This window comes from Octodon degus, unplaced genomic scaffold (genome assembly GCF_000260255.1).
Source record: "Octodon degus isolate 3935 unplaced genomic scaffold, OctDeg1.0 scaffold00301, whole genome shotgun sequence".
In the NCBI taxonomy this organism is placed as follows: Eukaryota; Metazoa; Chordata; class Mammalia; order Rodentia; family Octodontidae; genus Octodon; species Octodon degus.
Window position 1 is genome coordinate 1318797 of NW_004524877.1, and position 14078 is coordinate 1332874.

The 14078-nt window shown below is 34.6% G+C and overlaps 1 protein-coding gene and 1 pseudogene across 3 annotated transcripts in view; both read right to left on the reverse strand.

Moving 5' to 3' along the window:
- The window catches only part of Zdhhc15 (zinc finger DHHC-type containing 15), a 215736-nt gene that overhangs the window by 13298 nt on the left and 188360 nt on the right, over positions 1–14078 (reverse strand). For 2 of the 3 annotated variants that reach the window (XM_004647319.2, XM_023707590.1), the window contains 3 exons: positions 11977–12109; positions 9975–10101; positions 8066–8169 (listed from right to left, as the gene is read on the reverse strand). In XM_004647319.2, the coding sequence (XP_004647376.1) occupies positions 8066–8169; positions 9975–10101; positions 11977–12109 (364 nt within the window). Of the gene's footprint in view, positions 1–6189; positions 6265–8065; positions 8170–9974; positions 10102–11976; positions 12110–14078 lie in introns of all 3 variants that reach the window. The other variant, XM_023707589.1, reaches the window with a different exon arrangement.
- LOC105741120 lies at positions 3642–4633 on the reverse strand (annotated as a pseudogene).

Here is a 14078-nt window from a genome sequence, read left to right on the forward strand (position 1 = left end):
TTCTTTCCAGTTTTCTCTTTCCAAATTCCAATTCATCTAGGATATCAGTGCTTCAGTAATCTTTCTAAAATTTTCTTTCATTATATCAGTATTAAATCAAACCCACAAAATCAATTAGCTATTTCCTATTATACTAAGTCTATGAAACTTTTGGCTACCTGGTCAAATCTTATCTTTTTAAGATTACCCAAATCCATAATGCTCACTTGTGTTTCAAAATATTTCTTATCTCCCAGAATTTATACTGATATTATTCTTCCTAATAAAAGTCCTGCCTCTTCCTCAAAACTCCTACAAATATAGCCACACACTTTTCTCCTTCAGTGATATACTTTGTGTTTACATTTCACTGACAATAGCACATGCACCTTATATATCACACAGGGTTTAGCACAATGATAAGCTTGTATTAGATATCTAACTTCTAGCATTGATTTTATGGAAATTCACACACCATATTTATGTGCACAAAAGAATTCTGTGCTTATTTTCCCTGTTACTGTGAATTCCTTGAGGGTAGAGGTGTCCTTTTGCTTATCTTTGCATTATTTCACAGTACCATAATTGGAGTATACACTCAGGAAGTGTTTTCTGAATGAAATCTTTGAAGACTTGTATTACTTCAAGAATACATACTGATTCAGAGCTTAGGGGTGACTTATACATAAAGCAGTAAAAGGAGCACCAGTGATATTATTGTTAAGTTTTCCAGAACCTGAGAGCATTAATATTCTCTTATCTGGACACAATGGAAACTACAAACTTAAAAATTACCTAGCTTTTCAAGGAAGAAGCCCCTCCTTAACCTAGTGTATTAAGTTTGATGCATTGGGCATGAGACCTAGGATTTCTATTCTCAAGCAAAGCAATTGACAAGTGTGTTTTATAGGTTGGTGGTCAAAATACCAGATAAGGTGATAAGGAGGGATAACTATACACAAATAAAATACATGAAAAAAGTAATCTGTTTCAGATTGTGGAATGTGTAGTAGTAATAAAAGCTTCCAGGGACAGTTAGTACATAATAGCATTCTTTTTAAAAAAGGTAAGTTACTATTTGGTGAAAAACATCAGGTAATGATAATTCAGGTTAACTTCAGACTCCTCAGTATCAGACATGGTCATAAAACATCATGCCTTAGCATTAAAGATAGCTTGGATAGCACGGAATTGAAAGTGAGGTCCAGAGAAAAAGGACTTTCCAAAAGTCACATCTTCAACTAAGTGCCAGAATTAGGATAATATTTTCTATCCCAGATCTCTATACCTGTTTTTATTCATCCTTTTATATCTGGTGAAAGAGGCAAAGACATTGAGAAAACTTTCTTTGAAATGGACCTTTTAAAGATACAGAGACTTTGAACCTAAAGAAATAGGTTCAAAGGAGAGATTTAGAGGTTATGTTTTGGACTTTGGAGCTAGGGTCTGTCACTTAGCTGTGTGAATTTGTGTTTCTCAGAGTTTGTGTTTCCTCATGTATAAAATGGGTTTATTTAATATGTACAACTCAAAACTACTTGTGATTATAAAATGTGGCAAAGCCTGTAAGTCATACAGAACCTAACAGGCATTCAACAAAACTTAGTTTTATCTTTCAAATAAATATAGCAACTCATTTCTATGTGTGACTTTATTTTACTTGGTTTTCAGAGGTAATGAAATTAAGATGATGAAGTCTCTGACTTCTGTGAGTTTCTTTGTAGTCCCTTACTTCTCAAACACTTTACTAAAGCCAGGTTATTTTCTTTCTGTCCCCTCACTTAGCTAGGGGTCCTGTGAGTTAGCAATTGGTGAGTTTTGTTCTGTTTCGTTTTGTTTTCTCTTTGTCTTTTGTTTGAGACAGGGTCTCACTACATAGTTCATGCAAGCCTCGTACTCTCAGTGGTTTTCCTATCTCAAACTCCCAAGCACATGTGCCACCATTCCCAGCCACCAATCTGTGAGTTTCTTACTAGCACTGTCTGTCTCATCTTTCTCCTCCACCCATCCTGAACCAAACTGAGCTTTAAGGACCAAATTCTACCTCTAGGAAACCTTTATTTTTATTTTTTTTGAAACCTTTCTTTTTTAAGATAAATGGCTTTAATTTACCAACATGTATAGATCAGTTATCCACTATTCAATTGTACTTTCCCAAATCAGTTTAGATTATAATTTTCAGAAGTGATTTTAATATCTGCCAGGCTAGCTCTCCCATATTAGCATATAAAATTACCTTTATTTATTATTTATAATCTTTCCAACTATTTAAAAATACAGTACAATTTCACAACAAATTATGTTTTCCCCATCACAAAGGATTAACCCTCTCTTCTACTAACTTCCACAAGAACACAGAATATAGAATAAGTCTGAAAAGAATCTAAATAGATAAGGAAGAAAACCTTTCTTGATGAGTCTATCCTATAAAACAATCATTTTTTCTTTCTAATTTCTATTTTTTTATGGCAAGAAGAAAAAAATTTTATGAGCTATTATTTCAGTAAAGCAGAGCAACATGATTGAATTTAGATACAGGCAAGGAGAACAGTTGAGTTACAGTACTCCCTTAAGGTCAGGTTCCACACAACATTTACATATAAAACATCTATGTTATAAAATATCAGACATTCTATGATACAAATCCCTAAAATCAAGAGGCCTTAAAAATGAATCTGAGTTGTCCAAGCATTCCTTAAATAGTCATTGAGGTTTAGTATATGTCATGATATTTAGATACTTTCTCAAGCAAGTAAAGATGTCTAGCTTCCTCTGAAACCAAAAATGATGAACATCCTCCCAAGTGACCTACCTGTGTATTCCTGAGGTAAAGCAACACTCCAGTGTAAGATACAACTGGGAAAAGATCCCAGAGAGTTATGTTCAAAAGAGGAATAACAGTCTTCCCAGATATTCCAGACAATTGGTAGTCATATTATTCCATTCATTGAGCGACTTCTGTAATTCTATAAAAGTTATCAAGCTTTGATGACATTTATCTTGTGATCAAATTATCAGGATAATTATCATCTGATCAACCAACACTAGTTTATCATTCTTGCCCAATTAACAATACCTAACATTTTTATCCATTTTTGTGTTTGATGGCACATCTGGCAATTCAGTACAAGGAGGTTGGTCAAATCCCAATACTGACTGCCAAATTAAAAAACACCTGGTCACAAAAATATCAGAACTAATACTAATAGTGATTAGCTTGAATAAACTGTCTTTCTAGGTAGATTTTAGTAGAAATTTGGACAGTTAGGAAAAAAATATTGTTAGTGACTGGATCAATAAACATAACAAAAACAATAAAAGATTCATACTACAAATCTAATCTGAAGCAATTACATAGAAAAAAGGATATAATTTTAAAAAATAATTTGCAAGGGAAGTTTATCAGATCTAAAACATTTTCTGTAGAAAAATTTAAATGGACTCATCGATTTTTACATTGCTATAATTAATATGAATTTATAAGCAGAGAGGTAATATCTCATAACTTTTCTTTAAGCTAGAACACACATAAGGGAGCAATAATTTTTTTTAAAAAACCTCATTGACCTGAAAAATAATTTGACCTGATTTTTACTGAAAGTCACTCCAGCAATCTTCAGCCCAGCTCTCATCACCAGGTAGATTTCCAGGACAGGCCTGTATCACTTGTTCCATCCCCAACAGGTTGGAGAAGAAAGTCTCTGGTAACCACCAGCATACCGCCTCTTATTCAGAGCTGTTTGGCTATCATTTGGTTTCATACTCCAAAAGTATCTCCTTTGTGCCTAGTCCTCTCCAACAGGGTCAGGAGGAGGGATATGACCTTTCTGGTAAACATTCTGAGTTTGTGAAAATTTTCTTACTGATTGTTGCCAGTTCTGGGTCTGGGTATGAAAATGCCGGGAAGGGGGTGGATTTTGTAGGCTATACCTTGGCCCATGGTTAACAGACTTGTTATTGCTGTGGACCAGTTTCACAGAGTCTTCAAAACCACTTGATCTGGGTACAGCAAAATTCCAGTTCTTTCTGATAGGACCATTCTGAAGATCCTCAACATAGTTTTGCCTTTCTATGCAATGTCCTAGGCACCTATTGAATAATTCAATTGCATCATCTGCCTCATGCCTTCTACATCAATCAAATGTCTGCAGAAGAGGTAGCCAGTCCTGTTTAAATCATGGGTACAGTGAATACCAGTAAGTTTGTCATTATCTTAATTTTCTTGCAAAAATTTATTAACAGCACACTAAAATTTAAAGATAGTGCCATCATTAGGCACTTGATGCCCAACTGTACAAATTTTTAATTAACTAATAGTTTCTCGTAAATCATCTGGTTAATAGTAGCACTGAGTATATATTAAATTAATAATCAGTCCAAGCTCTTCATTTTGCTCTTGGATTTTGTTGAAAAGATCCAAAAGAGAAAAGCGTTCTTCTGAAGCAAGATTCCCTTCAAAATTCTTTTGCAAAGGTACTTTAAAAGCAACAAAGTGAGTTCCTGGCATCCGCTGTCCAACTAGGAGACAGTCTTTCAACTTTTCAGGGATGCAATTTCCACCTTTTTTCTTGGCTGAAGGACGTCCAGAAAACTTGTATCCATAGCCCCAGCCACTGTGGGAGTAATGCCATTGGCTCATGTGGTTCCCAAAAAGCTGCCCTCTGACTACCAAGCAAGTCAGAGCAGTGGCTCTGGCCCTTCGTACCAAAACAGCGATTGAAAGCAACAATGTCTCGCTATTGCCTCTTTCTAATTTCTATAGCACAAAGCACAAAGTTCATAGTTTTAGTCATCTAACCAATAACATATCCTGTATTGTGTTTTGTTACACAATTTTTATGTATGTATCATATTGCCCAGGTAATTTATTCCCCCATTTTCCATTCAGACATCCTACTTTAGAATGATGCTATTTTCTATATGTAGAAACAAGATATAGCTTAGAGATCACGAAATTGAAATTGATGTCCACACAGAAGGAATTTTCTAAAAGTTATATCTTCAAAATACAGCAAGACATAGGCAATGTTTTGAAGATATCTTTTGGAAGATACACTTACATATTCATGCTAAATCATTTCAAATATCTAACCATAAGTATATGACCCATGAGAAGACCAGTTAAGAAGGTGTTAGCATAGGTCACTATATCTTGAATTCTGCTATGGAAACCTGGTAGATAACTGAATTATCGCTCCTACTGCTACTTTGTACAGGGATAAAGACAATTTGATACACCTAAAGAAGTATATTTGGGAGTAGAATGCAGGAGCTTTACATTAGACCTGAAGAACTGTATCACTCAATTTTCCCACTGCTGGAACAAAATAGTCAAACACCCACAATTTAATTTGACTCATGATTTTGGGGTTTCAGTCGATGGTCAGCTGACTACAAAGAAGAAACAGCATGATGGAAGGGCAAATGGAGTAAAGCTGTTCACCTCATGAAAACCAGAAGCAGAGAAATATGAGAGAAGTAGGTAGGGAGACATACCCTCTAAAGAAACCCCACTCACAAATCTGTTCTATGCAGGCCTCACATCTCTATAGTACTCATGAATGGATCAATTCACTGATAATTATAGCTCCTCATGATCCAACCACCATCCCAAAAGCTTTACCTCTGAATATATGAGGCTTTTGGGGGACCACAACAAGAACTAAGTGAAAAAAATAGCTTTTTTATTGAAACAAGATTCAGTGGTTGTTTCTGAGTGGGAGATGATTGTACAGAATATCACCAACACAGGCTTCTTCTGAACAATAAAGATTTTGATGTGAAAGGCCTCTCATTTCTGATTGTGGGCTCTTGTGTATAGGAGGTTACTTGGAGAGTTTGAATTCTGATCAAGGGATCTATCCAGTTCTTTCAGATGTCCAGGTATTAGAGAAATCTCTGTCATATGATGAAAGTTTGCTTTTCATCACTTTCTAAAACAACATTTTTTCTTACATTATCTTTCAGGTCACAAACCATCAGGACTACCTTATCACCTACTGCTCTTAGTCTTCTGTCTAATGTTCCACCCAATTTGTTAACAATATACCTGCTGGATCAGCCTAACAATCTCCCACTCAATAACATATCCTATAATGTGTTCCATTAGGCAACTTTTCATGTGTGTTTATTATTTTCTCTATATAAATATAAGACACTTGAATTCAGATACTGTACTATTTAACACCTCTCTTTGATCCAATGTCATACCTTTAGTATGCTTTCAATAAATACTCCATTATTTCTTCTGTGTTTCTAACAGGTGACTTGTAATGACAGTAGAAACTGCAATATTAAAAGTAAGTGAGAAATGTATTCTATCCAGAGCAGTAATAATAGATGTTATACAAAGGAAGTTTTATACAAATAAAGGAAAAGGAAATTAGCTTTATATATAAACCACTTCATATGCTGAAGGATGAAGACAATATTTTCCAGCTAATTGTTCAGCATTTGACAAGAAAGATCAATTGTTGTAAACCCTAGTTATCATTATTATCAGAAGATTATATTAGGAAATCAAGCACATTTTGCTTTATAGTATACAGACATTTTACTTGATAAAACATCCCTCCTGGAATATACTTTATTAGAATTATCAAAAGAAATTAGAATCCATGTTTAGCTTCATTAAATTGAACTACAAGCAGTTTTGGCTAGTTAAAGAAAGTTTAATTCTCTTATGGCTGAATTCTTTTAAAATGCTTTTCTTGTCATAGATGATACACTAATACATAGAGTGAAAGGGATAGGCTGTGCATAATCATTATATACTCTGGTATTAGATTTCTACAGCCAAGAGAGAAGAAAACCTGGCTACTTCTTGGCATCATCCACGTGGCATTGGTTTTAGGCACTTGCATAATGCAAGATATGAGGTTAAGAAGGCTTCCACCTGGATTTCAGAAGACCTAGGAGGCCAGGCAGTGTGCCCTGGAAGGAAAGTGTGTGAAGCATAGAGTGAGAAGCCTAATGTATAGTGAAAACACCAGAAGGTTGGGAAACCAAGAATGTGGATCATCTAATGAAAGTTGCAAGGAGGGAGCAATGCAGAACTACGAGAGAAGCTATGGGAGTTCCAACACAAAGTGCCACATAGATGGAGCCACATGGAGCCCACAATTTGTCACAGACTGCTTTGGATGTTGAAATAGAACTATAGGACTTGATGTTTCCACTTGTAGATTTTGGACTTGTTTGGGTACCAATGCTGTTATCTGGAATTAGCAACATGAGCAAATGTTGGAGGCCTAGAAGTAGGCATAACATGAGGTAAAGGCAAAGAATAGGATTGATAGTGCAGACACATGACAGACTTAATTTTAAGAACTTGACATAAAGTCTCACGATGACCTAATGATCTGGTGGAAGAAACTTTGAAGGGAAACATTCTGCTTCCTTAGTTTCCCTTCACAACTACTACATACATGTATAGGCTTTTCTCTATTTTTTTTAAAAAAATTAGTGTACTTAAATATTCTAAAACATAATGAGTATAAGATATTTAAGAACATTTAATCAATATGAATAGAAGGTAGACAAAGACAAATTGTTGCTCATTTATTGAACAAAAGTTTTGAATGTGACCAAAACATCATTAGTGATTACCTAGCAGGATTGTTTATAAGCATTCACAAAGCTTCTTCGGGCTTTGGAGATAGCTCAGTAGAATAAGTGCTTCTCTAGCAAGCACAAGAACCTGAGTTCAATCCCCAGTTGTGCCAAAAAACCAAAAAAAAAAAACAAACCCAAAACAAAATGAAACAAAACAAACAAACAAACAAACAAAAACAACCAAACCTTGCTTCTTATGCTTTCTGATTTACGGACTAGCTATAGGTTGTGGTACAGCAAAGCTAGTAAGGAGCCTACAAGGTGATGTCAATCTTGTCAAAGCTATCCATGTGTGCTAAATAAATTTGACCATACTTGCCCTCCTCCATTGAGAAGATAAATAAAATTCCAATAGGTTTATGAAATCTTTCTAAACACAATCTACTACACATTACATTGGTTGTATTAACATGGTCCTTATAGTGCTTGTTTTGCCGAGTGGAGAAAAGAACTTTCTCCTCAGTCCACTTACCTTGATTATCATCTTCATTATCTTCCCAGGGTTCTTCATTTGCTAGCAATGGGTTCTGTGACTCATTCATAGACCTCATAGGGAAGGAGTGTCCATCACCAGGGCTGGTGAGGAGAGGAAGGCAGTGAGCTTTTGCAGGTATATAGACTTTTATGAAAGTAATTATCCATGATGAAATAGTTTCTTACAGTAGTTTCATTGAGCTGCTGTATTGCTCTAAATTTTCATATCTTATTTGTCTGCATTAGTGTTAACTGTGTTTGTAAGAAAAGCTTTAACTTGCTTTCCCCAATGCCCAACACAGTAAAATGTAGCAAGTTTTATGAGTATCATTTATTGATAATGATCCCAATATGTATCTTATTGTCTTACTGTTTTGATTCTAAATTTTTTAAGTAAAATGAATAGACTCAGAATCATTGAAGGCAGTTGGAGATAAGCTGCTGTGAATTGTTGATAATGTCCAGATGCCATATTCTTGATTTGGTTTGTCTGGCAGAAAAGTTACTAGGAACTTGGGGAAAGAGCTAGAGTGAAGTTTCTACAGAGGACAGATTTTGAATGCAATTATCAAATGTGGTCGTACTGTGTGGCTGTCTATGGTAAGTTATGATCACTTTCCTGGTTAATTTCTGGCCATTAACAGATTGGGTACATTGGAAGGAATTGCAGTTGTGCTGGGTATTCAGGGTCATAGTGTGAACATTTGAATATGTATATCTGATTGTATTCCAAAGTTAAATCAGAGTGATTTTTGTATTACTCATTTGATATCACCTATATCTTTCCTCTTGCTCATAAATGCACTTCACTGGACATTAATAAATCTTAGCAATCTCATTCTATAGAGAATATAAGTATGCTGTTTGCACATGAATAGGCCATGGCTTTTGTTTTTGTTTGATCAGTTTTCTATGGCACAAAAAGACTCATTTTAGACCTTTATTTAATGGGGTGATTGCATGTACATAATTACATGTACACATTTACAAATAGGGCATAGAAAATTGCTGATAGTATAACCCAGTGATATTACTTTGTGTGATGACCTATATCCAGGAGAGCAGGATATATCACATTTTAAATAAGTGAGCCCATAAAAACTAACTGGTACAGAAGTATCAAAACAGTAAGTGAAGGGGAGGAGAAATATTTTCCTTAATTACTACTGAACTTCAGCAAAATTTTCTCAAATAAGTGAACATTGAATGTATCCCTGTCTGAGAGTAGATCTAAATGGATGCAAGATGTCTATAAAGAAGCTCGGCTCCAGTAGTAAAGTTGATCGTGGTTTAATCTGGATAATATAGTCATCCAGAGGACAAAAGTTTGCTTGCTTGTACTCATTTTACATTTATTACTTCCCCTACATTCCTGTTGTAGTCATAAGAACTGTCTACAATCTCTGAATCAAGTTGTTTCATCTTGCTTTTTAATTATGTACATCATAAAAGTAGTATTAATATTTAAGTCCAAATATGAAAAGTAGAGAAAAGAAAAATAATTTTTAAGACCATAGTGCTTACAAATTTTAGCAGTTTTGGGTATATTTCTTCTGCATATATTTGTTCATATTTTCAATCAGTATACATACCATTTTGGATTTTATATTTTTCATTTAAAACACAGTAAACATTTTCCTTATTGTGACATTATATTTATAACTACTACTACTGACTATATAATATTCCATCTTGTGTTTATATATTTTTACTCAACCATTCCTATGTTCCTATATTGTTGACATAGAAATGGAATAGCCTCATGATTTGTCTTTACTAACTGAGAAATGGAAAACTTGGAGAACGAAGTGTCATATTAGACTTGCTTCATACTACAATCAAAATTGAATCCATTGCTTCAAGGCATGCTCTGGCATCAACTTGTTTCAATAGTAATAATTACCTACCTGGCCCCAATAGGTATTAACCAGAGCTTCTTATTATCTCCAAACACCTGTTGAATATTTTTAATGAAGCCAAGGTTGAATCCATTTTTTTCTGGGCCACTTGTAAACACTGGAGTGCAGAAGGCCTCTAGGACAGGGTAGGAGAGTTGACAAAAAGAGGAAAAAAGCAAAAAAATAAAAATAAAAATAAAAAGAACAAATTTCAGCATTGTTATGTTTTACAAATCTCCACTAATGTGACTTGGTTTTATGACATGTTTTCACTGTGGTAGTATGTACCACTCATTGCCAGCTATTGTTACACTACACAGTAAAAATAAGTTTAATCATGTAATAAAAGGCAAATTTATTCAATAAAAAGAATTAGTAGTGTTATTTTTTAAAAGGCAGGAGAAACACATGACAGTAGAAATAATTAAGCAGCCATAGGTATAGTATGTATTTTTACAACTGGATCTAAGGAGTGAAGGAACAGATTTAACAGTATTTTATTTGAATCTAAGTGGCAAAAACAACCAAATGGTCTCCATCTGTAAAGCTGGGACCAAAGTAATGGCACATAAAGACATGGTAATGACATTGATTTCGTTGTGAAAACATTTCAGAAATGAAAATGTTCATACTGAAGCCTGCAATGTAAGAAATTGAGTTTTACTCCTGATAAAATGTAAATGGATGAGCTGTAATCACCTCAGAAACTATGAGAATCGAGGCATGTTAGTGCACATTATTTTTAGACACACATTTATCCCATTAAACAACACTTTCTCTGTTGGACTCTGGCTGTATCTCGGCATTTTTCATTTTTCCCTTAGTTTCAGGCCTTTTATTATGAAGCTTTAAGTACTTCCTACATTATAACATCTCTAAGCCAAACGTGCTAATTTGTCCACCCTACCACCTAAGTGCTACATACCTATTTGATTTAGAAAATGGGTGCAAATAATTTCCCACCTACCAATTATTAGAAAATAAATTCTTAAAGTACAGTGGCTTTTGAAACAAACATTTTATGCTTTTGAATCAAATTTATCCTTGGTAGATATTCAACAGTTGAAAAGTTCCTCCTCACTCCTTCTGTACTGATCTGCAGACCACTTAAATATTTGTTTCACCACATATTAAAAAACTATTGCCCCAGAATCATCAGAAATACACTATTCCAGATAATAATAAGCTTAGAGGACTGAGTAATTGACAGCAAAAAATGTTTACTTATTGTACTTATTTTCTAAAGACTTACATGTTCAATGTGTTTATGTCACTCCTGGAGTTCCTACATGGTTTCTTGATAAATGTAGATATTCAAAGATGTGATATTTTTGAGACTTCTGATCTCTCATTATTGTTTTAGCTTCTTTCTCAGGACTTTGTTTTGGAATGCACTTAATAAAAGATTCTTCTATCTTTAAGTAATTAATAATTAATTAATTAATTTTGTTTTAGGGAAGGGTCTACAGGGTGTTCAGGGTCTCACTACTAGATTGGACTCGTAATGATTTGCCTGTTTACAGCCTCCCAAAAGCTGGGATTACAGGTGCATGCCACTAAGGTCAGTCTCAATGGCCATCTCAGTGTGCCCTTGGGGGCGGGGCTGGCATGGCAGGCCCAGGGATTGAACCCCTGGCCCCTGCGCCTGGTTGCAGGTGCTTTAATCCACTGAGTTATTTGGCTGGCCTCTTTTATCTTTATGGATCTGCATGTCGCACCATTTTAATGTTTCCTTCTCTATTGATTCCTCCCTTCATTTCATCATGTGAGTGCCTTTTAAAATTTTTTTGAATTGTTAAACTGTACACATCATAGAACATTCACTAATACTTTCTTCAGTCTATATGCTTCATTCACCATATACATTTTTGTCTGACTCTATTTGTAGGCAACAGGATGTCACACAGTTAAAGTACTTCATTAGGTATTTTTTCTCTTACTTGGGAACAGTCTGCAGGTCACTCTGATATACATTAATGTGTTTTTCCCTACTCTTAATATTCATTCTTACCTAAGGTAGTTTTGTTTCTGCTGACAAGCCAACAATGGTAACCAAATAGAATCACAAGGCTGACAAAAAACATGCAGGCCACAAAGAGCAGAAAAAGGACATGGAACTTAGAGCGAACACTGGGCAATTCCCCCTAGAAAAGAAATAATAAACAAACAAAAGATTACAGTTGTAAAACTTAGCTAGTTTTTCTACATAGGTTTGCATGTGCATAAAATATTAGGTGTAATTAAAAATACATTTTGTAAAATTTTTACGTTGTTCTGCCTGTTGATGATCATACCTTGCTATAGATATGCTGTTTGCCTGAAAAGTCTAAAATGGATCCTTGCCTAAGCACAGTTTAGTGTAAAATAAGGTATGCAATGTACCAATTAGAAAAGCACAATGTGAAAATTGTATACCAAGGTCATAATATAATATAAATCCTATATTCCACGGTTCATCTTCTTGTCTCAAGGAAGGTTATTCCGGAATTCTTCATATTTTGTTTCTTGGATATAGCAGTGAATGTAGAAAGGTAAAACATATAGGTATAATTTTTAAATGCCCTACCTAAAGTCATGATCTAATTTTAGTGCTTCTGAAAATTTTATGTGTTTATTTTTTATAGCTCAAGTGGAATGTGCTAGTTTCTTTTATCCTGTATAATAGCTGTTTAGACAGTAAAATTCAAGCAAAATATTACAAGAAATTGTAAAAATGCATAGCTAAAGATTTTACAGTTATTATTACCTTATTTTCTATACATCATGAGCTTTTCTTGGAGTTCTAGAACAAAATGAATGTTTGAAAGGTCTTTATCACATACAACATGTAATATTTTGTCTTCTGAGCAGAATTTGAGAAAATATTTTCAATTTTCAAGTAAGCAGTCAACTGGATAACTAATATTTCTTCCTTTCTAATGATCATCATTATTTTATTTATTTGTTTATTTATTTTCAGTACTAGGGATTGAACTCAGTACCTTGCGCTTGCCAGGCAAGAACTTATTCCACCAAGCTATCTCCCCAGCCCAATCATCATTATTTTAGTATGATGAATTATTCTGAATTTTTTCTAGATATTCCCCAGTAGGGCTAGGGAGATAGCTCAGTAGAATAAGATCTTGCCTGGCAAGTGCAGGGTCCTGAGTTCAATCCTGGGTACCACAAAACAACAACAACAACAAAAAAAACGCTCCAGTAATAAAGTTAAAAGTGATTCTTAAGTAAAGTGGACTTTAACTTCCGAATGATCTTTTTGTCCAGTTTTGGAGTAGAAAGTTAATGTGTGGCAAAACGGCAAATTCAGATTTACAGATTCTTCTTTGAGAAGATATTTTAATCGATTTTTATGTAAGAAAATATTGGGAATCTTCCAGGATATATATGTTTGAAGGATAAAGATCAGGGGAAGTAAATGAGTCAGATAGTTTTAGCTGAGGGGAAGTCTAGATGCAATTTCTGTAGGAGGCAGCTGAGAAATAGCTACTTCAAGGCCTTAAGCAACAAATATTTGAAGCTATCCATTTGGAAGTATCTCCTTCACAAAATCTTTGCCTATGCACCCAAATTGGATTAGATTATTTTCTATTTGTTTTATTTTGAGTTCATAGGTAAGACTCTTAAATACTGCTTTTGTCTTCACTGAGATTTTGTCTTCACTGAGATTTTGCTTTCATGATCTGTACTTATTTAGTATGTTTATGAAAATTATTTAAAACCCACATTAGTTTTACTTTTTATTTTTCACTTTTAAATGGACAATAGAAAATGGCTAGGCAAGTGACATAAACTCAGTCTACAAGTTGTGTAGCTGAGCTGGAAGCTACTTTCCCTCTTAATTATTTCAGAACTCTGTCTGCTAACACATCTTTATGGTGTTGTCTTTGGTAAAGTTCTTAATATAAAACCTTTTTCCTGTTCAAGGAGAGTGAGCATCCTGTGTTCAAAAATACCATCTCTATGCTAACTATTTTATATACTACTTTCTCTTTGTTCAATGAGAAGAAAGTTTTGAGGGCTGGAGAGATGGCTCAGTGGTCTAAAGCACCTACTTAGAACAAGCTTAGCAAAAGCATCAGGGACCGCGGTTCAATCCCCCAGCACCACATGCCG